Genomic DNA, 25,901 nt, shown 5'->3' on the forward strand with positions numbered 1-25,901 from the left:
TGTGGTCGTGCTACTATTTTGAACTTGCCTGATGTAGAGAGTGCTCTTCTGCAGGAAGAGATCAACCGTAAGAACTTGGATGCCTCTTGTGTCACATGCTTTGATTGTTAGAGGTAGAGATGGTAATGGCAAGAATGACCGTGGCAATGGCCGTGGAAGAGACTCGTAGAATTTTAGGTCTAAGTCACGTGATAAGTGTCATGAGTTGTGCAATGAGAAGCACAAAGAGAAGGGAAAAGACAAAGTATCGGAAAAGTCATGTGATCATAGCATTATGCCTACGAAATACAGTGTGAAAATCGAGGAGATAAATGTCATGCAGACTGGTGACTCTGATGGGGAGAACATACTTGGAGCTAGTTCTTGTGATGTTATGTCCTTGACCAATGTTCACTCTATGTATGCGCAGTGCTGGCTTTTGGATTTTGGTACTTCATTTAATGTTATATCATTGCATGAGTGGTTCCACTCCTACCACATTGTCTCTAGTTTAGTTCACTTGGATAATGATAGGTCACTTGCTATTGTTGGCATTGGGGATATATGGCTGCAGTTCTCTACTGTGGCAGTACTTTTTTGTTATAGGATGTATATCATGTACCTGCACTTACACACAGTCTTATGTCTGCATGGTAGCTTGATGATGCTAGGTTTCATGTTTCATTTGGAGATTCTACCTAGAAGATCACCCGTGGTAGACTTGTGCTTGCTAAAGGTGCCAAAGCTGGTAGCCTTTATCCTCTTGTAGTTGATGGGTCCTCTGTTGACTATGTTTTCTTAGTGGATTTTATCCCACATGTATCTCTTTGCATGCCCATTTGGGCCATATGTACTTGAAGGGAATGAAAAGGCTTTCTAGTTTGCAGTACTTACCACCCCTTGACTACTCATGTTTTGATTCATGTGAGCATTGTCTTTATGGCAAACAAGGCTAGGATTATGCATAAGAAGTCTGGTAGGACATGCATGAGTGTGCCCCTGGCATTGGTACATTCAGATGTTTGTAGTGCAAAGTATTTTGTGACGTTCATTGACGATTTTTCCTGTAAATTTTGGGCTTATCTTATTAAGCTTAAGTTAGAAGTCTTGCCTATGTTTCAGAGATGGCTTGAATCGGTTGAGAATCAGAATGGCATAGGCTGAAATGCCTTAGGACTAACAATGGGGGAGAATATGTGTCATGTGCTTTTGAGCAACTATGTGACGAGAGGGGTATTAAGCGTTAGTTGACCGCCCCCTATACTCCACCCCAGAATGGTTTGGCTGAGTGGATGAATAGAACCATCCAGGAGCTTGTACACAATATGCTTAGCCATGCAAGCTTACCACAGAGCTTTTGGGCTGAGGCAATCAGTATAGCTGTGCATGTCATAAATAGATCACCTTCTAGTGGTTTGGATTTCTAGGTTGAAGAGGAGATATAGACTAGGAAACCTCTGTCTTATGCGCAGCTACGTGTCTTTGGATGTGAGGTATTCTGCCATGTGCCCAAAGACAAGCATACTAAGTTGAATCCTAAGAGTGTCAAATGCATTTTCCTTGCTATGCGGATGCAAGTGAGATGGATTACCACCTGGATCCGCAAGTGCGAAAAGTCATTTGCAGTCATGATGTAGTCTTCCATGAAGATAAGATGCATAGGCAGCCTGAGAAGATGGTAGAGATATGCAAGGTTATATTCTAGGAGGAGCCACGTGCTCCTGCACAGCCAATTAGAGAGCCTGCACAACAGTAGTTGGTACACGTGGCCAGGATGTTGGATCAGTCGCAAAGCCTACCGTGAGACGGTCTACTAGAGATAGGCGTCCAACTAATAGATTTGAGCCCTCGATCCTTTATGTCTTGGTTACAGATGCAAGAGAGCCTCTCACGTATGATGAGGCTATGCATAGGGGTGATAGTCACTCTTGGGAGAGGGATGTGCAGTCTTAAATAGACTCATTGCACAAGAATATGACTTGGGATTTGGTTGCACTGCCTCACGGAAAGAAGGCTTTGCCATGCAAGTGGGTGTACTAGCTAAAAAGTACCCTTGGAAACCCCAAGCCGGCTTATAAGGCAAGACTTGTCGCTAAGGGTTTTAAATAGGAGCATGGAGTTGACTTTGATGAAGTCTTTTCTTGTGTGGTCAAGATGACCACCCTACACTTGATTTTGGCCTTAGTCGCACAGCTTGACTTGGACTAATACTAGATAGATCTCAAGAATGCATTCTTGCATAGGGATTTGCATGATGAGATATATATGGAGCAGCCTAAGTGCTTTGCAGAACCTGGTAGGGAGCACCTAGTATGCAAGTTAAAGAAAAGTCTTTATGAATTGAAGCAGGCACCTAGAGAGTGGTATCATAAGTTTGATACCTTTATGCAGTCACAAGGCTATAGTAGGAGTGCTATGGATCCGTGCCTTTACATGAAGAAAGTCCGTGATGGCTCATTGCTTATTTTGGTACTTTATGTGGATGATGATATGTTGATAGTAGGGAAAGCTCATGATGAGCTGGATTCTTTGAAATCTTAGTTGAATAAGAGCTTAGAGATGAAGGATTTGGGACAGGCCTCTCACATTCTTGGTATACGCATTAAGCACGACAGACATCAGGAACTACTCTACCTCTCACAAAGGGAGTACATTCATAAGGTCCTTGAGCATTTTCACATGCAAGACGTAAAGCCTATTGGCTATCCATTACCTTCTTATGTGAAGGTTTCACAGGCCGATTGTCCATAGACGGATGAGTAGAGGGCCGAGATGGCCAAGATCCCTTATGCATCAGCCGTGGGTAGTTTGATATATGCCATGATAGCCACTCGTCCAGATATTACCTTTGCAGTTGGTGTTGTGGCAAGCTACATGGCTACACCTGGCAAAACACATTGGGATGTTGTAAAGGCTATTATGAGATACCTGAAGGGCATAGCGGATATGTATATTTGCTATGGCACCAGGATACAGGAGTTATGGGCTACACAAACTGCGATTATGCAAGAAATGCAGATAGTAGAAAGTCCACTTTCGGCTATGTCTTTACCTATACTGGAGGTGCTATTTCTTGGATACCCAAGGTTCAGAAGTATACGACTCTCTCTATCACTGAGGCCGAGTATGTTGCAGCCATTGAGGCTTGCAGCGAGGCCATATGGTTGGGCCATTTGGTTCATGACCTTGGGATTGATACTATACCTATGCTGCATTCGGATTCTATGAGTGCTATTCAGCTAGCCAAGAATCCGATTTTCCATGCGTAGACAAAACACATTGAGGTGAGATATCACTTCATATGTGGGGTCGTGGAGGACAAGTCTGTTGACCTTATCAAGATCTCCACTAATGAAAATCTTGTAGATTTGCTCACGAAAAGTCTCACTACTGAGCGCTTTGTCTTCCTCAGGAGATTGATGGGCGTTGGATGAGATGATGTTTTTTCTCATCCTATTATACATGTGTACATTGTACTGTCTTTTCTTTTTCTTTTCACTCCTCTCTGGGATAGATTTGCCTTTAAGTGGGAGGTTGCTGGGGGTAAAGGTGCCTCTCCCTAGCCGCTTGTGTATTACTACACTGACAGTACCCACCACTACACACTATAGGTTGCGAGCGCCATCACCATGACTTTATTCTTTATTCTTTTAGTGATAGCCCGATCACACATTGTGACTGTTGGAGTTCCCATTTGTGTCTCTCTCTCTTCTTGCTCTTGCTCTTCACCATAACTCACTTCCAAGCAAGCTTCGATCCTTCTCACCTTTCACATAGTACCTTTATGAAATTATCTAATGATGGGGAGCTCACTGAAAACCATCAGTAAATAAACTAGCCTTTAGAGTTTGCATTTCATCAATCAATAACACCAAACTTCCATGCAAAGAGAAAGTATCTTATAACTCTTCATCCTTTGAGACAATACCAGATTACAACCAAAGATTAAATATCTTATATCTCTCCAATCTTTTGAGCTCTTGGACCAATAACGTAAGTGTGGCTTCCCTCACATGCTTCCCACCACAACTGGATGTATCAAAAGTGAATAAACTTATGTCTTTACTAGACCCTCTGCTGGATCACCAAAATGATCAAGCTATTGGTTGGAAAGGAATCCACAGTGCCACCATTGGCCACAAACTATATCTTCTTCAAATTGATTAATCAAATGAATAGGAGTTGAGCACCCATCCCATGTCAATGGAGTTTGAGACAATGGAGCTTCCAATGGTCTATTGAGAGTGGTTATATCCTATGGATGGTGCACTGTTACAATGATAGGCTCTTCCAATTGAATGTGTTAGAGAGGAGAGAGCAACTAGCCATGGTGCCATTCTAAAGATATACGCGAGAGAGAGAGAGAGAGAGAGAGAGAGAGAGAGAGAGAGAGAGAGAGAGAGAGAGAGAGAGAGAGAGAGAGAGAGAGAGAGAGAGAGAGAGAGAGAGAGAGAGAGAGAGAGAGAGAGAGAGAGAGAGAGAGAGAGAGAGAGAGAGAGAGAGAGAGTTTGTGTGTGTGTTTTGATTCCAAATTTTAATAATCTCTTTTACATAAAGACAAAAGCATCATGAAAGATCATGTGACAAAAAAACATTAGTTAACAAATATTAAGAGCCATTCAGATACAAGTGAGATTTACTTGTGTAAGTTGTGGAAGTGGATATTAGGTACATATGGCTAGGTCTTGGTGACTTTCACTTGGCCAATGCAAGGGTAAAAGAGAGTCGAAAACTACATCTAAATGAGGAGATCCTTTGATGATTAATGGGGGCAAACATGCATTGATAGCTTTTTATTTGCCTTTATTTTCTGTTGTCCTATTCTCAAAATGGCAATCTCTCTCCTTAGATACCCGATCTATGCTCAAATTCCACTTACAAGATGATATGATGTAGCTAAGTCTTAACTTGTGCATGGACTTTAAACTCATGGAATTGCGAGTCCATCATCTAGGTTGACGGACTTATGTGTAGCCCTTTCCTAATCATCAACATGGAGAATCCTCATTCTTGAATAGTACTTGATAAAGTGGGTCAGCTTACTAAACTTAACTAGATATAAATTTTTGAAGAAGAACCGCCTTATCTATATAATTGTAATCGCATATGTCCTAACACAAAATGCTAACAAATGATTGACTCATAATGAGCAGAAAATGTCTTGAAATAAGTTTCAAAGTAGAAAAAATTACGCAAAGCTAGTCAAATATCTATACTATACATCTTGATCAATAAGACAACTGTTTATGTTCATCTTAAATATCTAAATTATTGCCATCATAAGTGTCTCCCATTGACAAAATCATTGGAAAAAACATCTTAAGAGATTTGTTGTTCTTGAACATTTTATAAAGTGGTGATGATATTTTCCATCACTATATCTATCACAACTAAGCAAGATCATGTATGGAGTCTTGCCAAACTATCATAAGGGTGATAAGAACTTGGCAAGGATAAGGATTGTCACCTCACCACTGGCAACAAAAACTTAAAGAATAAAATAAGCTACTTTTTAATTATAAAAGGATAAAGTACAACAACAAATTAATTACTTGGGACTTCAGATGTTGCATCATACCTCTCATTTGAGGAGGATTATTTTGCTAGTAGCTAGATTATTCATATGAAATATATGAAAATTGAATATAATATAGAATATAAGTAGTTGATGGCTCTTCAAGGGGAGGGGTACATAGGCCAATCTTCAAAGGGGATTTGAATATAGTATGGATTTGGTTGTCAATTGTGGAGTGGTTGCAAAAGGACCAAGCACTACTGGGAATCTCGATTTGGTCTCATAAATACTCTAGTGGTTATTCAAATATCTAAAGAATGACATCTTCATAAGTACTTACATGACTTTGTGGTAATATATTTATATGATATTCTAAAATTATTCAAGAATAAAAAACACACATCATTGCAATTAGTCCTTGGTAAGATTTTTGAAAAGGGCTTCAATGATAGATTGAAAAAGTCCTTATTTCATGAACCAAAAGTGAAATTCCTTGAATATATTATCTTTGGAAATGAAGTCTCAATGGATGAGATAAAGGTAAAGACTATTTTTTAATGGAAAATACAAAGAGTAGTTCAAGGTGTATAATGCTTGTTGGATTTGCAAACTTTTACTAAGAAGTCTCCTCAAGCTCCTAGGTGTCAAAATCAGCCTCAATTTGGGGAACTACCCTAAAACTAATGGACAATCAGAGATAGTAAAAGTCAACTTTTGCAACAATATTGTCCATGTATAATAAACTACCATCAATTTAATTGGATGGATTTACTTTCCTTGGTTAAATTTACTTACAATAATACTAGTCATACTTCTACTAGGGAAACTTCATTCTTTTCCAACTATGGAAGGCACCCTAAAATGGACATTTATGTGAGTCACCTAGTAAGGAACCCTATAGCTATGAATCTAGCTAAATACTTACTAAATATTTATAAGGAGTTCAAGATACTTACTTAATAAGCTAGGGAAAGATATAAAGATAATGTTGATCAACAACGAATATAATATCCAACTTACCACATGATACATTGAGCTTGGCTTTCATGGCAAGAATTATGTTTTTCTCGACCTTCCCAAGACTTGGATTATCAAGGACATGGGCTATTCAAGATCATTGGACACGTAGTCACTTATAATCTCTAGTTACCCTAATGCATATGAATTCATGAAGTATTCCATGTCTCAATATTGGAGACTTGACATACATTCTTAACAAGGGGAGAAAATTACAACCACCACCACTTGTTGAAATTAAATGTCACATAGAGTATGAAGTCGAGAGTATTACCTTGCTGTCTTGAAACATTAAAGGTGAGGTATGTGGGGATTTTAGTAGTTCTGAATGGTATATTACCACCACCATAACTGGTCCCGAACTCTCCCTATGTCACAGCAGCTCTTTACTGTCCAAAAGATGACAGTGCATGCCCTCTTTAAGGTCCAAAAGATGGTTGAGATACTCCCCTTTGTTGTCCATAATGTGACTGAAATAAAGTATCCCTACGATACTTTCAAGAGTACCTTCTAGCCAATTCAATGGCCTTGAAAAAATCTCAAGGAGATTGTGCTGAAACATCAGTCGACAATTGGGGATCTAGTTCGTATATGTATTTGTTCAACTTTGGCATCATCACTAATTGATTCCACATACATGGCGAGGTTGAGAAATTGATTGGTGTAGTTCCAAACAATGAGACCACGTTGCTGTAGGCTATACCATTGATGAGCAAGCTTCTCTTTTCCATGGGTGACACAAAAACTTGCACCATAAGAGCCTTGAATGCATCCCAAGTGTCTACTTGCTGATTTTCTCTTTTTATATACCGCCACTATGTGTGAGCAAACCCTTCCAAATGTATAGTGACAAAGTGAATCTTTTGGTCGTCGCTCCTTGGTAAAATATAAAATTAATCCTCAAGTTTTGAGAGCCACTCTTCAAGTTTGATAGGGGATGATGATTGACTAGTGAACTTGGAGAAAATGATCTTATCCCTTAATTCTCATTCATGGGGAGGGGGCTGTCAAAATTGTCCAAATTGAGGCTGATCAGTATGGTTGCCAAGGAAGGTGCTATTATTGGAAATTTTTCTTCCAAAAGAGTGTTGAAATCTTGTGGGAGGCATGGAACTTTGTGGTTCTTGAGAAGTACCACGTAGTGCATTACCTCCTGATTCATCTTGCCTATGTGGAGGCTCCCCACGCTCAAAACTGCTGGTAGGAATACCCATTTTTTCCAAGATACCTTGAGCGCTTACAATTACTGTTAGGAGAGTCACTCTTTCAGCATGTACATCTGATTTGTCCTTTGTATCTTTTCCTTTTATCTAAAGTTCCATCCACTTGGTGAATTGGCCAACAAGTGTATCCATGGTGGATCTTATTTGGCACATTTCATTCATCATTTGTGCATAGTTAACTGTGTTTACTGCTATGCCCACCATCATAGCTTCATGTTTTTCCATCACGGCCTCATGTCTTTCAACATGCCTTGTTTTGTGCAAACATAAGGTGTGATTTAGAGCATTTAGGCTTCCCATGTCATGCGAATACTCTTCATAATCCACTTCAGGATTGTATCCAGATTTTAAGTCCCTGGCATCCTTGATTTGTTGGTGTACATCATCATTTGCTTTTGCTTTTACCTTATTTCTTGCCATTGTAAAGTGCAGCCTAGTTCAAATCATCATAGGGAAAATAAAATAATGAGGGTGAAATGCAAGCTACACTAGCCAGTATAAAAGGTGTAAGGGACTGGATTTTTGGACCACCATTATTATAAGACAAGTCTCCTTCATCTTCTCTCTTTCTCAGCTTTCATGGCTACCTTCTCTCTCTTTTTATCTTTCTCTCTCCTCATCACACACTCTCTCTCTTCTACACCTAATCTTCACTCTCTTCTATAGTCTATCTCTTCTCTTTATTCCTCTCTAGTCCACTCCTTGACATTTGTGCCCACCAAGGGTAGAGGTAGAAACAATTCCTCTCTCTTTTTGAATTGCGGATCTAACACTAACATTGTAAGTTTGCTTTTAGTCATTATACTTCCCTTCGATTCAATGAGTATATCATGGAGAGAAATATTTCTAGGGGAGATTTATGGAATACCACCACTAGTCTAGAATTGGCTTAGGTGCTTATACTTGTGGAATGTGTGGATTTGTAGGTATAAAGGCATATTCAAGTAAGTTTTGATTGATTCAATTCATGATTTTGACCTAGAGATTTTGTTGTAAGTCATATTGGTGGAACCTAAAATCAAATAGGACCTAAGGAAATGACCGACAAAGAGAAAGACAAAGGGAAATAAAAAGCGAGCTTAGAACTCCAAAATTTGAGAACTCATGAAAAAAAGAGATTGCAAATGGAGCTTAGACAGGCTTTATTCAAGAGTGTTTGCACGCACACACATCAATTTTGATTTTTAAATATCTATGCCAAAGATCTCATCATTAGATAAAAAAAGAAATAAAAGATTAGTTTATAGTACTGAATTAAGAAAACTATAGATCTGATCTACTTAGGCATAGAAATTGAACTTCACAATGTTTAAATCTTGACATGGGTTAGCCTGCTTGGCAAAAGGTCTATTGATGTACTCTTTGACCTTTACTTTCTAATACAACATAATGTTCTCCTTTTAAAAAAAAAAAAAATGAAAAGAAGAAAGCATATTGCCAAGATGCCATGCCAACATCAGAACCATGATTCATCTCAAAGAGAGAAGATTGAAATGAAGGGAGCTTTAAATCAATACTTTTGTCAAAGTAAATCCTAAATATGGAATTTGGATCTTTATATCAATCCACTTGCGTAATCAAAAGAAGGAATAAACACTGTTGCAAGAGTACAAGAGTACAATTAGTTAGCCCTGTGTCGAAAACATCCTCCAAAATAAGAAATGACACTAAATATTGATGGTATAATGTCATCATAGATGAAAGCCATTAACCATTTGAAGGATATGGCCCTACAATTTGTTAAATGGAAAGCATTGGATTCTATGCTTTTGAAAATATAAAAAGGGCCACTCCATCTAAATGATAACTTTCCTCCCAATAGGTTGCTTATCCTTGAGTTAAATATTAGTACTACTTGATCATGTGGAAAATAGTGTTTCTTGGATATGGTCAATTTTTTGTTTCTATTACAAGTAAAGGTAGAACCTATATGATCTTTCTTCTTCCAACTTCTATAGATCCACAAACTAGAAAAGTAGAAAATCTTCAACAAGTAATTGGGATTCTATTACAAGTTGCATGTTGGGTATCAACAGTTTAAGGGGGTTTTTCCACTCTTAAGTTTGGGAGCCCAAAGGTGCCAATTTTCTTGAAACTATCCCCTTTGCATGGTGACTTTGAAGGGAATCACACAAAATAGGGAACTCCATTCCTTTTTTGAAACTTTTGCTAAATAGAAGAAGTTATGAAACAAGTAAGATACTCTAATCCTCATTACCTACATAGGAGTTCACCAACTTCTTTTAGCTTCCCCCTCTCAATACTACCATATACATGTTACCCATTGAACTAGTGATCCTTGTTGTCCTTAATGGCATGGGGGGGTGCTTCCAAACTTTATCTTGTGGATTTGAAAGTTTTGTGCCCTTTTCATGTCTCTTTTCAAATTGATGGTGAGAAAACTCTCTAAGTATGGTAATAGCTCCTAAACCAAAAGCAAGCTTAAATAGAGCTAAGAATGTAGCCACCTTATATGAAGTCTGCAAGTTGTTGACAATTTGATAGCCTAATCCTTCTAATGTGTCCCCACAAACTTGGCAAGAATTTTGCATAAAGTTTTTCTACTACACTTTTGCTAGTCCATTCGTCTTGGGATAATACAGACAAGTCATTTTATGGACTATCATGGAAAAATTAAATCTCTAGATGACTTTGCTAACAAAGTGAGTGCCTTGTTTACTAACCATCTTCATTGGACAATGATACTAGGTAAGGGCACCCATATGAAACAGACCATAAAAAAGTTAGCAATTAAAGTTCAAGGCTCTACTCATATGGTACACTAATTTGTGATAGTTCAAAATACAATTTTTGGTTTGAGATGCAATAAGTTTGATGGGCACTACAAAGTTCAATCCCATTTATGAAAAGCCTACATAGGGATGATCAAATGAAGAGGTATTCAATGAAATGCATTATGTTGACCAAGCCTCTGACAAGCATCACAATGTTGCATCACCTTGAAAACATTGTCCTATGTAGTTAAACATAGGACCAGCTTTTTTAATCATCCATATTGTGAATTAAGTAGAAAATTGACCTAGAGATAGCCTACTATACTTCTTTCATGACAATATGTCTTTTTTTGGATAAGACAATTCTTTATAAAATTTGCCATATTGTGGCAATATAAAAAGTCCATGATGACCTCAAATTGCTAGTTGCTAAGAGCTAGGTATTTATGTCATGCCCTAGCATTATATCAATGCCAATTGGTAATGAATCAAGGGTAACCTAAATTGATGCATGCACAAACATTACATGAAAAAAGTGAGTTGATTAGTTCTACCATCATCCATTAGCATTTCAATTGTTATAACACAAGACCAGATCTTATATGCAAACTAAATAGTAGTGACACCAATGTGGAGTAATTTTGTGGTAAACCCGATCTCATGTACTTTCCTTGACTTGTTTCAAAATTCTTGTTATGAAAGCAAAGACTATCTGTGACTTATATCTAGCAAGCAGTATTACATGATAATTTAGCCTAAGAATGCAAGGACCCAAGGTATACCATTCCTTGGGTGGAATGGCATAGCCTAGAGATTGGGGTACCATCTAGTAAAATGGACATTTCCATGATTTCCCATGTCATTTTATCTAACAAATATATACACCATTTTGTCCTAGTGACCTTATATTCCCTTTTAGCTACTTAACTCAAGAATAGAGAGGTTGTTCAACTAATCAAAATACATTTGGTAGGAAGGTACTATCCTAATATCCAACTATCCACTTTCCTTTAAAGATATAGTTTTATTAACACAATGATAGACATATACTACATTGACTTATTCTTTCCTTTTTTAATATTGTTGATCATTATGATAATATTTCAATCATTATGAAATAATCGATAATGATAATGGAATTATCTTAAACTTATATTTTTGAAAATCAAATTGAAGATAAATATTTATGAGAATGCAACACTAATTATTTATTTTTTTGTGGTTCTAGTGTCCTTGTATCCCATAAGTAGGGCGACAATAGCACCCGTAGTTTACATATATCCTCAAGCGGACCCTCTATTGATGACTTCTTTCAACATCCAACATCCTATTATTCCAATAACAACATGAGAATGATCAATTTCATGCATGTCCATCCATCATGGAATACTTGTTACAATATATATTTTTTAGTAAGACCAAATGAATGCACCATCTCATAGAGGCTATTTCAAATTATCCTTATAACATAAATTCTACAAGTAGTTACATGTGAAAATGTTTATGGTTTATGTAAGCAATATAATACAAATCAATTTATTGTTGGTATAGCTTTTTCTTACTCCTGTTAGATTTGGTAATAGTGTGGATTTTGTCTCACAATTTGCTTGAACTTCTCACATCCTTCCTAAGTGCCACACTGTATATTTTCTTCAAAACATTAACATAGGATAGTAATACTTTTGAGTGTAGCATGTTTCCTAAGCTAATAGATAACATATTTGATTATTAAGATCTATTAGTATGTATGGACTCTTATGCATAATGATTGGTTTAAATCTAAGAGAGAAAGATGTAAATATAACCTTGAATAACAAGGCATCGTCTACATTATGGGGTCTATAAATGACCTCAAACATGTATGTATATATGCAAACTTTATTGGGGATGAACATATATGATATAGGAATTTTGTTAATAGTGATACCTTTAAGGAGGCCTTGAGGATGCTGAGAGAATGAAATTTGGAGAAGGGGATTTAGTTGAATAATAGAGGATTCCTTGGTGATATAAAATTATCTCTGGCCTAGTTCTCAAAATAAAGGGAAGCCTTGTTATTTAAAGTGGAAGAGGAGAAAATCCAAGCTAGTGGGATGCTAGTTTGACCCTAGAAGCATTAAGTTCCTGACTTACAAAAATATCATTCCTTATGGAGAAGGAGAATGAGCCAAAGGAAAATAGTATCATTTGGGTTGAAATGAAGAGGAAAAGCCCCATATTCTAAGTTTGAGAGGATATCAAATTTTTCTGATATGATTTTTGTTTTTCTTTTTGCAAGGAGAATAGTATCGGCTTGAAACGAAGAGGCAAAATCCCATATTCTAGGTTTGAGAAGAGCTTAGATTTTTTAAATATTATTTCTATGTATCTTTTACACATAGAAGGGTGCCATATAAAGGGGTTATTTACAAATTGAATAAAAAGAAATATGTTTTATTCAAATGATATTTACAAATAGACATTGAATATACGTTGTTAAGCGAGTGGCGATTGAGAAGAAGTCTCACTCACTACCTAACACAATATTAGTGAGTTTGGAAATCTCCTAATTCCCATTTTTTGAATACGAAAAAGGTGCCACCCGGATAACATGCCCATAAGTTTTTCAAAACCATATGATGTGACCTATAGTTGGAAAGCACTTGAAAAATGGAATCTATTGGGCTATAGAGTGCTCAATTTGGAGCTATAGTGTTCAAGTTATGACAAGTCCAAAGATTTGACCACGTGTCCCAAACTTATGGAAAATCTCCATAATCCCCAATATAGTGTTACCCGATAACGAGACATTAAGAAGTGCCAGTAAGGATAATTGACTTTGTTGATGAATAACACAAACAAAAAAATTTAAGGCTTTATAAACACCGCACAAGCTACATGCTAAACCAAATGATCAACAATGCCTCTTGTAGCCTCAAATGCATCTAAAATTAGGCTTAAAGTAAAGCATCAACAACATCCAAACTTGAAATTGTGTTTGAAACAAATAATCTTTTCACACCTCTTAAATATTTTATACACCATGTATCACATGTATGGGATCCTCCTCTCACACGACAATAAGGTGCATACAAAGGGGGAAGGCCCCTAGCACTCACTCTAACCTTCTTTATGTAGATTTTTCCAACTCTCACATTGAATGTGCTCTTTGAAAAGAATAAAAGCTTTTCCAACATTCTTGCTTTCACCTTAAAGCTAAAAACTTTTAATGTTTTGGAAAAAATCAAAATCCTTAGGGCTTTAAATCGATTGAATAGCCTTAAGGGCTATTAGGTTTTTGCTTTTTAGAACACCACCTTTCCCATGTTTTATAACATATTGCCATATCTGCATTCGGTTTGTAGTCCATCTTGTTCACAAAGAAGCGATCTCTAGAACTTGTACGGTAGAAAAAAACCATAAAATATGATTCATATTGTCTGTTTATGATATTATTTATCTTAATGCCATCTTCGTGTCCTCCCTTACATAATGAATTGTAGGTGTTCTTGTGCAGTTGAAGAAAGAGCCGAGGCCATAAGCTCGAATTTCAAAGACTTGAGATGTTATACTCATTTCCTTGGATGTTTTGTGTACCGATTGTAGTCTTGATGCTGTCGGAGCATTTGGGGTTGAAAGTCTACCGTGGGTGTAAGAGACAACAGGGTGAAGAGAGATTCAGGGAGAGGAGTAGACGGAAGAAAAGGGGTTGAAAGAAATAGGAGACATAGAAGAATACTCGAAGAAAGAAATAGAAGATGTAGAAGAATACTCACATAGGTGAAGGCTGTCAATTTACTTTTACATTATGAGAAGATAAATCTCTTGTAGACAAAAACGTGCATAAAATAATACCTTCCTCTATGCTGCTTGGATCGCCAATTTGATGCCTCCATTTACTCTGAAAGGGGGGTAAAATGCTAGTACACCTGGCCAGAATTATGCCAAATCGCTCCTTCATTCCCCACTTGAAAGCGTTGTTCATTGCTTGAAAACTGCGATCGTGCGTCACACGATTTTGTCAATTCTTATTTTTACATAAAATCCTCCTAAAATGATTAAAAGCTACATGCTTTCTTTTACATGTTATCCTCATCTAAAAGTTGTCTAGAGTTTTACGGATTTTTACAGGAGATAATGCCTAAAATATAAAAAATTATCTAAACTTGTCCAAAAATCTAATATTTTTGAACCATCCTCACTACAGATATTAACACTAATGTCCTAAATGGCATTGGCTTTCTAGATCAATAAGAAAGCTGTACTCTAGAGTTTTTCATTATGTGCGCGTAGTGGCACGACATCTACCCCCTCCTACTGTCTGAGAGTTTGGGGTTGAAAGTCTACCATGGGGGTAAGAGATAGCAGGGTGAAGCGAGATTCAAGGAGAGGAGTAGATGAAAGAGAAGGGGTTGAAAGAAACAAAAGATGTAGAAGAATATTCATAGAGTTGAAGCCTGTTAGTTTATCTCTACACTATAAAAAGACAAATCTCTTGTAGATAAAAACATACATAAAACAATAGCTTCCTCTATCAAACCGCCAATCTAATGCTTCCATTGGCTCCGAAAGGGGGGTAAAATGCAAGCACCCCTGGCCAGAATTTTGCCAGATCACTCCTTTATCTCTCACTTGAGAGTGCTATTCACTACTGTTTGAAAACTGTGATCATGTTTCACGTGATTTCGCCAATCCTTCTTTTTACATAAAATCCTTCCAAAATGATTGAAACCTACATGCTTTCTTTTACATGTCATCCTAATCTAGAAGTTGTCTACAATTTTATGGATTTTTACAAAAGATAATATCTAAAATATCAAAAATTGGCTAAACTTGTCCAAAAATCCAATATTTTTGAACCATTCTCACTATGGATATCAACATTAATGTCTAAAATGGCATTGGCACTCTAGATCAATAAGAAAGCTGCAGTCTAGAGTTTTTCACACAGTCTGCGCATAGTAGCATGACATTCACCCCCTCCTAAGCTGCACATCCTTTGGCATGTGCCAAAGTCTTATGGATCTGCAATGTCAGAACAAGTATCTTCTGCCATGTCAACATTTTCATCTTCTACCTCTTCTTCTTATATATTCTCATACCCATGCTCATCAAGCTCTTGAATGACTTTATACATCTTTAAAGGGTCAACATAAATAACCTCTTTTTTTGTCTCGTTTTCAGCATTAATTGCTGCACAATTTTCAGCCATTGTATCAACATCAACCAGCCTTGAAAATAGCCCTCAAATACCTTCATTTGCAACCATCAAACCATATGTCTTCAGCTCTTTTTCAGCCCATTCTACATATTTCTTTTCATCCTTGCACATGGTTGAAATCATCTTAAAACTGCCAAGACTACATGCTATCCATTCCTACAATCCAGACACAAACACAATTTTCCCCTTTCTTGGAGGCATAATTATCTTTCTAGAGGCACTACCACAACCTCCACTTAAATTTTCATGCATTAGGTGGCATGGGAATATCCTGTAGCCTATCCTGATTGCGGGGATGATTCACACAAACAGTGAGAAACTGTACCACCTTTGTATTGTCTTTACTCTAAACCTGAGCATATGAAGAACCATAATCCAAGGCTTTTGTTTCCAACCTTGATTCTCAAATATAGGGCTATCCCAAAATCACCGAATAACTACATGAATCTTACACGAAAAAATGATATTCATCCCTAACATCTCCAATAGTCACGGGTACATTCGGACAAGTCGCATAAAGATCCCCTGATGAATTGTTTGTTGCTTGCATGTGCCATCCTAGATCTACATCAATCGGCCAACCTCCATTCTCATACAAGCTGCGTGCCATAACATTGATTTCAAAACCATAATCCAAGAGAGCTATGTAAGATGTCTCTCTTTCTCCCACTTTAATAATTTTCTTTGTTATAGTACGAGCCCAATGCATTTGTGAATAATGATTGCTTGGAATAAAATGAGCATCTTCTTCTTCATGTGCTTGTTGATGGACATCCCCATTATACATAGTCTTCTCTCTATGTTGAATGTTGCCCATAATACCATTTTTAGCCACAAGCTTGCTGTCTATACTCCCATTTAGCCCATTTTCAGCATCAACCTATTCCAAAATAGCATGACATGCATCATTATATTCCCTTTGAAGATGTTTCTCTATGTCTGTTAACCTGCATCAATACCTGCAAAACTTCACCATCAAACTGTCTTTTTCGTTTCAATATATCAATGATTGCATCATGAAATTCACACTTTGCAATTCCAAGAACTTCTCCAAGTATGAATTCCATTCTACTACCAAGTATGCAATCTTCCAAGACTTTTTTAAGGTTTGTGGCAGTCTCAAGATCCGATTGTAACTTGTAACTAGGTTGCTTGCCCCTTTTCTTTCCTTCTTGTTTCTTCTCTTCAGATGTATCCTCCATAACTGCTCAAGTATAGCTTTTTCAGCCTCTTTCTATTGCTCCATTTTACTTTGTGTGATGCCTTTAGATGGACCTGAAGGGGAAGGACCATCAGTGTCCTCATCTCTTCTTCTCTTTTCTTCCACAAGAGCTTCTTGATTATGAACCTTAGCCAAGTAAGCATAGGTTGAAAATGAATCCACTGGTGTACTCCATGCTATTCAACACAATATTAGTGAGTTTCCAATTCCCATTTTTTGAATACTAAAAAGGTGGTACCTGCATAAAATGCCCATATGTTTCTCAAAACCATATGTAGAAAGCGCTTGAAAAATAGAATCTATTGAGCTATAGAGCGCTCGATTTGAAGTTATAGTGTTCAAGTTATGACAAATCCAAAGATTTGATCACGTGTTCAAAACTTATGGAAAATTTCCATATTCTCCAATATGGTGTTATTCTCCCTCATATACTCTGATCTGCATCAGCCAATTCAGACCTTGTTGTTTTGGTCTTTTCCATGCAATCTAATGCTTGCATCCAAACGCAAGATTTTACTTCAACCATGTCTTCTTTACGAGCTTCATCGGTCCTCTCAATTCTTAACCCATATGTGACTGTATCTATGGCAACAAATGATGTCCTTGCCATCATATCTTCCACATGTGACTGCATCTATGGCAACAAATGCTGTCCTTGCCGTCCAATCTCTTCTACATGCTACCATTTTCAAAATTTGGCTCTATTGGAAGACCAATACGTGTTGCATGTATTTTGCTATCTTTCCAAAATACTAACCTTTTTGCTCCCGCTTCACGATAGGCTGTATAATCTCACTTTTCATGCTATAAATTGTCACACTAAATGCATCTCCTCTTGTATCCTTCTCTATACGGCCTTTGGGCTATTGTACGACCCTTCTCTTCTACATTGACATCCAACTTTTTAACCTTTGCATAGATTTTTATTAAATTCGGTTTCAAATTAGACATGCCTTTGATTAATTCATCCACAGTATCACCTTAAGAGTCGGACCAACAGGTATAGTCGGTTGTTCTACCATAGCTACACGTTCTTTGGCTGCAATTTCAGTCACCCTTTAGAGCACTGATAGGTATGGTGCATGTATCCCATCTTAATTTTATATGTCTCTCTTTACCAACATATGCATTGCCTCAATTACATTAGTCCAATTTGAATTTAGTGCCAAAGAGGCATATTCTAAAAAATCAGTCAGCTTCTCCTACAAGATAGGATCTGCAGTCTTCAGAAACAAATTAATTTTTGACTCTCCAGTGATTGCTGCTCATCGATATCCAACTGTGCATATCGACTTTCAAATTCACATAGGAAAATTGTCACAGCCAATCCTTTATTGGGCTTTTCAATCCAATCTATAAATGTCTTTTTAGTTACCAATCCTGCATCTTCCAAGAAAAACTCCTCTCTCAAAGATTTCTTAAAAGTTGCCCAATCAACATCTCTTCTATGTAACTTATCAATCCAATCGTGCAAAGCATGCATAGCTAAATGGGAGAAATACTGACTCCATGCATATTGTGGTACCCTATGAAACATCTTTTCTTCAATTTTTGTCCCACTGCCTGCAATGCATTCACAACTAAGAAATCAAAATTTTTTGCTTCTTGTCGAGTTTGCATCTACTATTGTAACAACAATTGTTATTGTTGTTGTTGCAACAAATCAATCATCTGTTGTAAAGCATCAGCACCACTTGAACTTGTAGAATCCCCCATCTTTACACACCTGTTATCGACTTCCACATCGGGTTCATCACTATCGGAGCATTTAGGGTGGAAAGTCTACCACAAGGATAAGATATAGCAGGATAAAGGGAGATTCAAGGAGAGGAGTAGATGGAAGAGAAGGGATTGAAAGAAATAGAAGATGTAGAAGAATATTCACAGAGTTGAAGCCTATCAGTTTATTTCTGCACTATGAGATGCCAAATCTCTTGTAGACAAAAACATACATAAAACAAAACCTCCTCTATGTTGCTTGAATCGGCAAATTGATGCTTCCATTGGCTCCAAAAGGGGGGGTAAAATGCCAACACACATGGCCAGAATTTTGCTAGATCACTCCTTTATCTCCCACTTAGTGCTATTCACTACCTAAAAATTGCGATCACACATCGTGCGATTTCGCCAATCCTTCTTTTTACATAAAATCCTCCCAAAATGGTTGAAAGCTACATGCTTTCTTTTACATGTCATCCTAATCTAGAAGTTGTCAATAGTTTTATGGATTTTTACAAGAGATAATATCTAAAATATCAGAAATTGGCTAAACTTGTCCAAAAATGTAATTTTTTTGAACCATCCTTACTACAGTTATTAATAGTAATGCCTAAAATGGCATTGGCTATCTAAATAAATAAGAAAGCCGCACTGTAGAGTTTTTCACACGGTGTGCACGTAGCGGCATGAAAATGCTGCAAACATTGTGACATAATGATATATCAAATAACCATATTTGCAACTTGTAACTTGTTCTTGCTGACATAGCCAAACCAGCCGGCTCCTGTGTGGTTAAGCTTCAGTGTATGTGGGGAAGAAGTGTTCCTCTCCCTTCTATTGATCTCGACTAGAATAGGTGCATGCTCTTCTCTTTTCTCACTAATCTTTTCTCCCCTCACCAATGGTGATTGCACTCCATCTTATCTTGCGGACTTGCCCATCAACCAACTTTCTATTTTGGAGACACTGGGATAATTCTCCTTTGATTCAATGTCCTTCTATCTTCGGTCTGCAAACTTTGATGATTTCTCTACCTGGATGATTTCTCATAAGCTCAACATTTGTCATTAGAAGCACTTAGCTTCTCTTGAAACTGAATCTCTAGTTTTTAGATTTGTCTTCGGCTCATGAATCTTTCCTTAAACTATCAATAGTAATCTGAGTTTTGACCCATTCTTACGGAATTGGTAGATACGCTGCTGTAGAGAACTTGAATTGAAAATCCTTCAATCACACATTTTCTATCTTTGCATGAGATCTTGTGGAAACCTTAGAAAATCTCTTTTACAAGTCCTTTTCACTTAGAACTAGCAAAGCTAAGTTTACACTAACCACTATAGTCTCCTAGCATTGCCTTCTAGGTAGAATCACAAACATCGAAGTTGAAATACCACAGATCAAGTTGATAGCAACTCTTTAACAATTCCCAAAACCTTGTCTCCAAATCTTTGCATTGTTGGACACTTCATAATTGATAATACCACTAGAATTACTAGTCTTGAGTTGTTATTGAATCCCTTTGAGTACATATATTTTTTACATGTTTCCTTGAAGCAAGATTTCTAAAGTTGCTAAAACGGACACCATAGCCTTGAGAATTTACTATGAAGATTTTAGACTCAACAACTCCCTTTGTAGGTTCAAGCAATCAAGATTCTGCAAACCAGATAAATATGAATTCCCACAACAAATAGTAATAAATTTTGAGTCCATGATGAGCTCCTTCTCATAGTACTAAAGCACTTTGATGTTTTCAAATGCCTTTGTTTACCCCAATAGTTTATTTCCTTCACAGCGCATGTATTGCTCTTTTGGTAACAATCTCATTTTGTCCTCCTATTTTCGGTTTCATGTAATGTGACCTAGTATAAATATGCTATTTAATTTGTGCACCATGCTTAAGCATTCATGATTTGAGAAAAACTACAACATCGAATCCATGCTATGCAATCGAACAAGCGAGGTTTCACATGAAAATATGGACACATTGAAACAATTGTACCTAGCCTATCTACATGTGCCTGTGCATCATGCAACATGCAATCACAGTTCCTTCATTATATAAGATCCTTAACCTCACTTGTCAACACTCAATAAGAAAATATTATACTTCACTCCACCCATCCGAAATCTCATAATCACTTAAGAAAATATGGTCTTCAAGTAGTTGATAAGAAAAACAACCCATCTAACAACTAGCGGCGTCCTTCATGATCCTCAAACTCACCCAACCACCTTTCCCACTCAACCAAAGGTTCCTAACTTAGTGATAAAATTCCCAACTCTCGTGCGTGCAAAGAAACAATTCATACTCATTGAAGGCACTCTCTTAAGTGCATGTGCAACTAAAATTTACTACATATGGCTCAAGCATGCCTCATGCTGTGCAAGTGCTCAATGATGGCGCAAAATGTGTATATACTCAACCCTTGGAATGGCAGTATTTGATAAATTTAGGAGACGACCCCCGAGTGCAATGCATTGACAAGTGCAATGTCAAGTGCCCATGAACCCATAATCCCTTGTGATGTGCAAAAGTCTCGACAAGAAAACTTACTAGTTCTACAATGTTCAGTAGCTACTAGCCAATTCTAGCTCCAGTCTATCCAAAAAACTACCAAATTCAACCAAGATCATCAAGTTTTCACTCTCTAAAAATCAAATAAAATAACAAAAATAAATCCTAAGCTAGACAGACATAGGAAATACAACTATGAATCAATAAAAACAAACAACCACACAAATAACTAAGCTAACAAAAATCAAACCTATCTACACTTTCTCTAAGGGTTTCTTGGTTTTCGATAAACGCTTGGCAATGTGATGTAGACAATATATATATTGAACCCCCTAAGGAGAGGAGAAAAAAATTATTCATTTGTTTTGTATGGGGAGAAATCCACTTAAGAAAATCTCATTTAAAAAAAAAATCACATTTAACGTATTTGTCCATATGCATTATGAACTTTTCACTTAACGACTGTCAAGGAGGTGTTCTTGTGGGGGGGTGGTTCCCATGCATGCCAGTTGTAAAACATTCGATAAAGTTAAGATTAGGTTCTTTGCTCCTGCTACCCCTCTCAAATCCATATATTCTTTTGCTATGAATTGTGGATATTTTCCATATTTATCAATTAACATGATTTGCCTAGCATGATCTAAATTCTTGTTAACCCTCAAATGAATAAGGTGGAAAAGTTGGAAAATCTAAAGCAGAAGACAAAAGTGAAACAGAAGACACCAGCCAAGAAGAATGTGAAAACATAAGAAGTGCAGAAAAGTCCTAAAGCAAGGAGAAAGGCGCATGAGAAAAAGTGCAAGTCAATAAAAAAGGCGCAGGGCATACCATGATTTATTTTAAGAGTGCCAGGCTCTCGCTGGTGCAATTTGTGAAGGATAATGGGCAATAGGAAGGAAGCTAGGAAGATAGGAGGACAATGGGAAAGAGGGCCTAGGCCATGGCCGGCCATGTATAAAAGGGGATAAGGGGATAACTGCCCAAAAGGGATTTAGGGTTTTGTATATAAAGTTGAAAAGTGAATGAGAAGCTCATTCTTGTGTGTGGCAAAAAGCTTTTTCTTCTTCTTCTCTTCTTCTTGCCTTCTTGCTTGTGCTCGAGAGAGGGAGTGAGTGAGTGTGTGAGAGTGAGGGATCGAGGAGAAGAAGCTCCCCATCTCCTCTCTTCATTTTCTTCTCTTCTGTACTCTTCTCTTGTCTCGCGCGACTATGTAGGATGGTGCTTGTTGGAGAGGGATTGAGGTTGCTTGAGCTTGCCTCAAGGATCGTGGAGCTGCAAGCATGTACGGGAGAGGAGGGTACTTGATCGGGCATCAAGGTAAGCTCACTACACCCCATAGATAGGGAGGGCGTGTCGGCTATGTAAGAGGTAGCCATGGCCGCTCAGGTTGTAACCCTTTACCAATAAGTAGTTCGTAGGTCTCGGGGGTTGAGCTTGAAGCTCCCTTCATTTTGGTTCCGTTGTCGGGACCGACCGAATCAAGCCTTTAGCGACGTGCGCTTCGAATCGAGCATAGAAGTAGGGTTTTCAGCCTGAACAAGTGCTTGAGATAGATATGATATTTAAGTGTTTTGATATTCGGAACAATTAAGTATTTTGGTTTGTTGATAAGCAGGCAAGTAGGTAAATCAACCTCAGCCACTATTTTTTATTTTTGTCGTACTAGGATAGGATGAGAACCAAGGAAACAGGGAAAATAGAAGGGTTTCTACTGTTGAAAATAGGCTAAAAACTGGGAGAAAGGGCATAAAATCTAAATCTTGAGTACATAGGTGCAAGAGGGGCAACCATAAGATTGAAGGAGACTTGAGCAGGGAAATAAGAGGCTCAAAAGGTCAGAGGAAGCCTCATTTTGGAGTCAGACATCAAGAGAGAGAGAGAGCTTGAGAGAGAGACTATGAGTGCAAGTACATAAGGGATTTGATTCGGGTGTTTTGCTGTCGCCCAACCATTCCAGGTATTCCTTGACCTTCTCTAAGTTGTGCTTATTTGATCTCAAAAGTTGGAGCTTGTACCAGGACCCCTACGCGTAGCAGCCGTCATTTGCGCACTTGTAACTGTGCTGCGGCAAATGCAGTCAAACCAGGTTGCAAGTGTCTAAGTCCTAGAATTGGATACTTGGACTGTCCGACTCTTAGAGTCAGACCGTCTACCAGTTGGGCCGTCCGACACGAATGCATCACCTTAGAGTTGGATCACCTGGTCCAATCCGAGCAACTATGCGATCGGACCGTCCGACTCTGCCAGTCGGACCCTGCCACATGGTAGTAGGACCCATTTTAAGACTTGGACCATCTAGTCCGATCGAACAATTCAACTTGGACAATTGTTGGACCACCTAGAATCGGACGCTCGGTCCACAATTCTAGGAATCGGACCACCATGCTAGAACATTTTAAACTGATAAGTGAGCCATCTCCTTAGGCCAAGGCCACTCCAAACACACCCCCTACCATCCCTGAGTACCTGACTTAGCTCTGAGAAGCCAGAAATTGGAGAAGCCACACCTGGGCAGCCTAGAGTCAACCTCTAGTAGCATGCCATAGAATAGACAAGACTTAGAGCTGAAACTGACCCTTAGATTCCAATCCGGCCTTGACCAAGTGTAGAGTGTGCAACATAGACCCTAGATGATATGAGAGGACAGCCAGGAAATGCGCTTAAAGACATATTAGGGTACGAAAAAAAGGGGGAGAAGCAGGAACTGCATTGTTTATTCTGCATTCGCACCGCACATTGATTTCATTATTTAAAGTGCACTAAAAGGGAGAATACCTGATTTGGCTGGAAAGCACTAAACACAAGTGTAAATAAAAGTGACAGCTGCTTTCAATGACAAGAAACTCACATATAATCATAATAATTCAAAGATTCCACCAGTATAGGAGCAGACCTTGAGTCATAGTTGGGTGCCACAGAGCCCCGTTAATAGGATCCTGGACCCTGGCAGAGGGGGCTTTGAAGCCCCCTCCGCACCTCCCCCAAGTAGGTGTGAGAGAAAATGGGCGCCGTGAGACATGTCCTCCAAATTAGACCCTAGTGTAGTAATGGCTCTACACAAGTATGGATTCTCACTTGCAAAGGAGTAGCCAAAAGCCCATACCTGAACAAAGGCAAACAAAGAACCTAGAACCTCAATGGGCCAATCTTGCCAGGAAGGGGAAAAAGGCCACGCCGCAAAAACATGTATGTGTTGCGTATGGACTGCATCTAGTCAAAGCGGAATGGAATAACATCAAGCTACAACTTCAAGGATGACTAAACATGACAGTCTTAATGATAGATGCACCTTGAAAAACATTGCACAGATGACCGAAGAAATTAGTGGAGAATTCACATCTGATCGTGTAATTGTGGACTCAAGGGCATGTATCAAAAGTCTTGAATTTACAAGCCAAGACCTAGAAGACGAAGACATAGTACCGCTTGCTTATCTTAGGGTCAAACTCACCGCAAAAAGGGAGTATTGTGTTGACGCTCTCATCGACGAAGGAGCTGATTTTAATATCTTGACCTATGAAGCATGGACCCTACTAGGCCAACCAGAGCTCACACCGACTAATGCAACTCTTAATCCTTATGGGGGAGACCCAGAAGCACTTATAGGGAAGTGCAACATCATTGTAACCATTGAAACTGAAAGCTTGCCTATCCTATTCCATGTCCTTTCAAATAGTGCTAATTGTGGAAAGGAAACCCTCCAAGGATGACCCTTCAAAAGGATGACAAAGTGTGAACCCGTTTATGTAGCACAAAGGATATACTTGACACTACCGGGTGTGAGGATAATCACAACCTTTAGCAAGGGTGACCTCATTAAACCTCGAGAAAAAGACAATGAGTACTTTTGACATACTAGGCAAGGCTAGTAATAAGAGTAAGGACTTGTTGAAAGAGTTGATACAAGCACATGTTGAACAGAGAGAACCAGTGAGCGAGGCCATGCTTGAAACAAGAAGGTTAGGAGGCAATGCCAAGGACAGGCTTTGCACTTACAAATATCGTAGAAGACCACAGAAGAAGCCCAAGGATTATAGAAGAAGGCATTGATGGAGAGCCAACACAATGCCGCGATGGATATCCAAAGCGTTGCTACGTGCTCAAGGATATTACACAAGTAACCGATGGATTTGGATACCAAAGCCCGCGGCTAAACCACCTCTGTCAGCTGAAGGCCAGACCGTATCAAAAAGCAGGGAAGCGCAACAGGAAATCTAAATGAAAAACCAAGTTTCGAGTAAAAAACATTGGAGTGATCGAGTCTCTAACCATCGAAATCAAGAAAACAAATGGGACTATTCGAAGGATAGATCCTCAGCCTAGCATGCTAGACAAGCAGATATCAGATGTAATCATTGAGGGTATGCAAAAGCCACCAGTGCCCAAGGAGCCTTTGATTTTCCAAGTGGATAACAAGCATCATAGGCATAACATTGCTCATGGCAAGGTTAAATGCTCAACAATGCAAATGGCAGAATCATCTAGCAGCCACAAGCAAATCTCCTAGTCAGTGTCAAAACCACTTAGGAGTCCCAAGTCTCCGACACCCTCTTTCCCTAAATGGACACAGGAAGCACAACATTAGTCATCAAGTACAGCTGCTCAATCCCAATCTCTATCTTTATCTAAGCTTCCAAATGTCTAAGAGGTGGGATATGACACCACCCATAGCTCTCGCCCCAAGGATATGCCTGTGCAATCTAATGTGACTAGATCAAACGAGGCTCGATCTGCACAAGTGAATGCTCAAAGGGCCACAAAAGTCACAACCAC

At 38.4% G+C, this 25,901-nt stretch overlaps 1 protein-coding gene across 3 annotated transcripts in view; it reads left to right on the forward strand.

Annotated features, from left to right (window-relative positions):
* The window catches only part of LOC148029990 (floral homeotic protein AGAMOUS-like), a 91,394-nt gene that overhangs the window by 27,571 nt on the left and 37,922 nt on the right, over positions 1–25,901 (forward strand). Inside the window, exon 2 of one of the 3 annotated variants that reach the window (XM_087686258.1) lies at positions 11,698–11,822. The exons of the other annotated variants lie outside the window; for them this stretch is intronic. Within the exon in view, the coding sequence (XP_087542384.1) occupies positions 11,698–11,719 (22 nt within the window). The 3' untranslated portion in view covers positions 11,720–11,822. Of the gene's footprint in view, positions 1–11,697; positions 11,823–25,901 lie in introns of those variants that run through there. 3 annotated transcript variants of the gene reach the window in all.

The sequence above is a fragment of the Lygodium microphyllum genome, chromosome 10, assembly GCF_053477565.2.
Source record: "Lygodium microphyllum isolate KBCC chromosome 10, Lygodium_microphyllum_v1.1.10, whole genome shotgun sequence".
Classification (NCBI taxonomy): domain Eukaryota; kingdom Viridiplantae; phylum Streptophyta; class Polypodiopsida; order Schizaeales; family Lygodiaceae; genus Lygodium; species Lygodium microphyllum.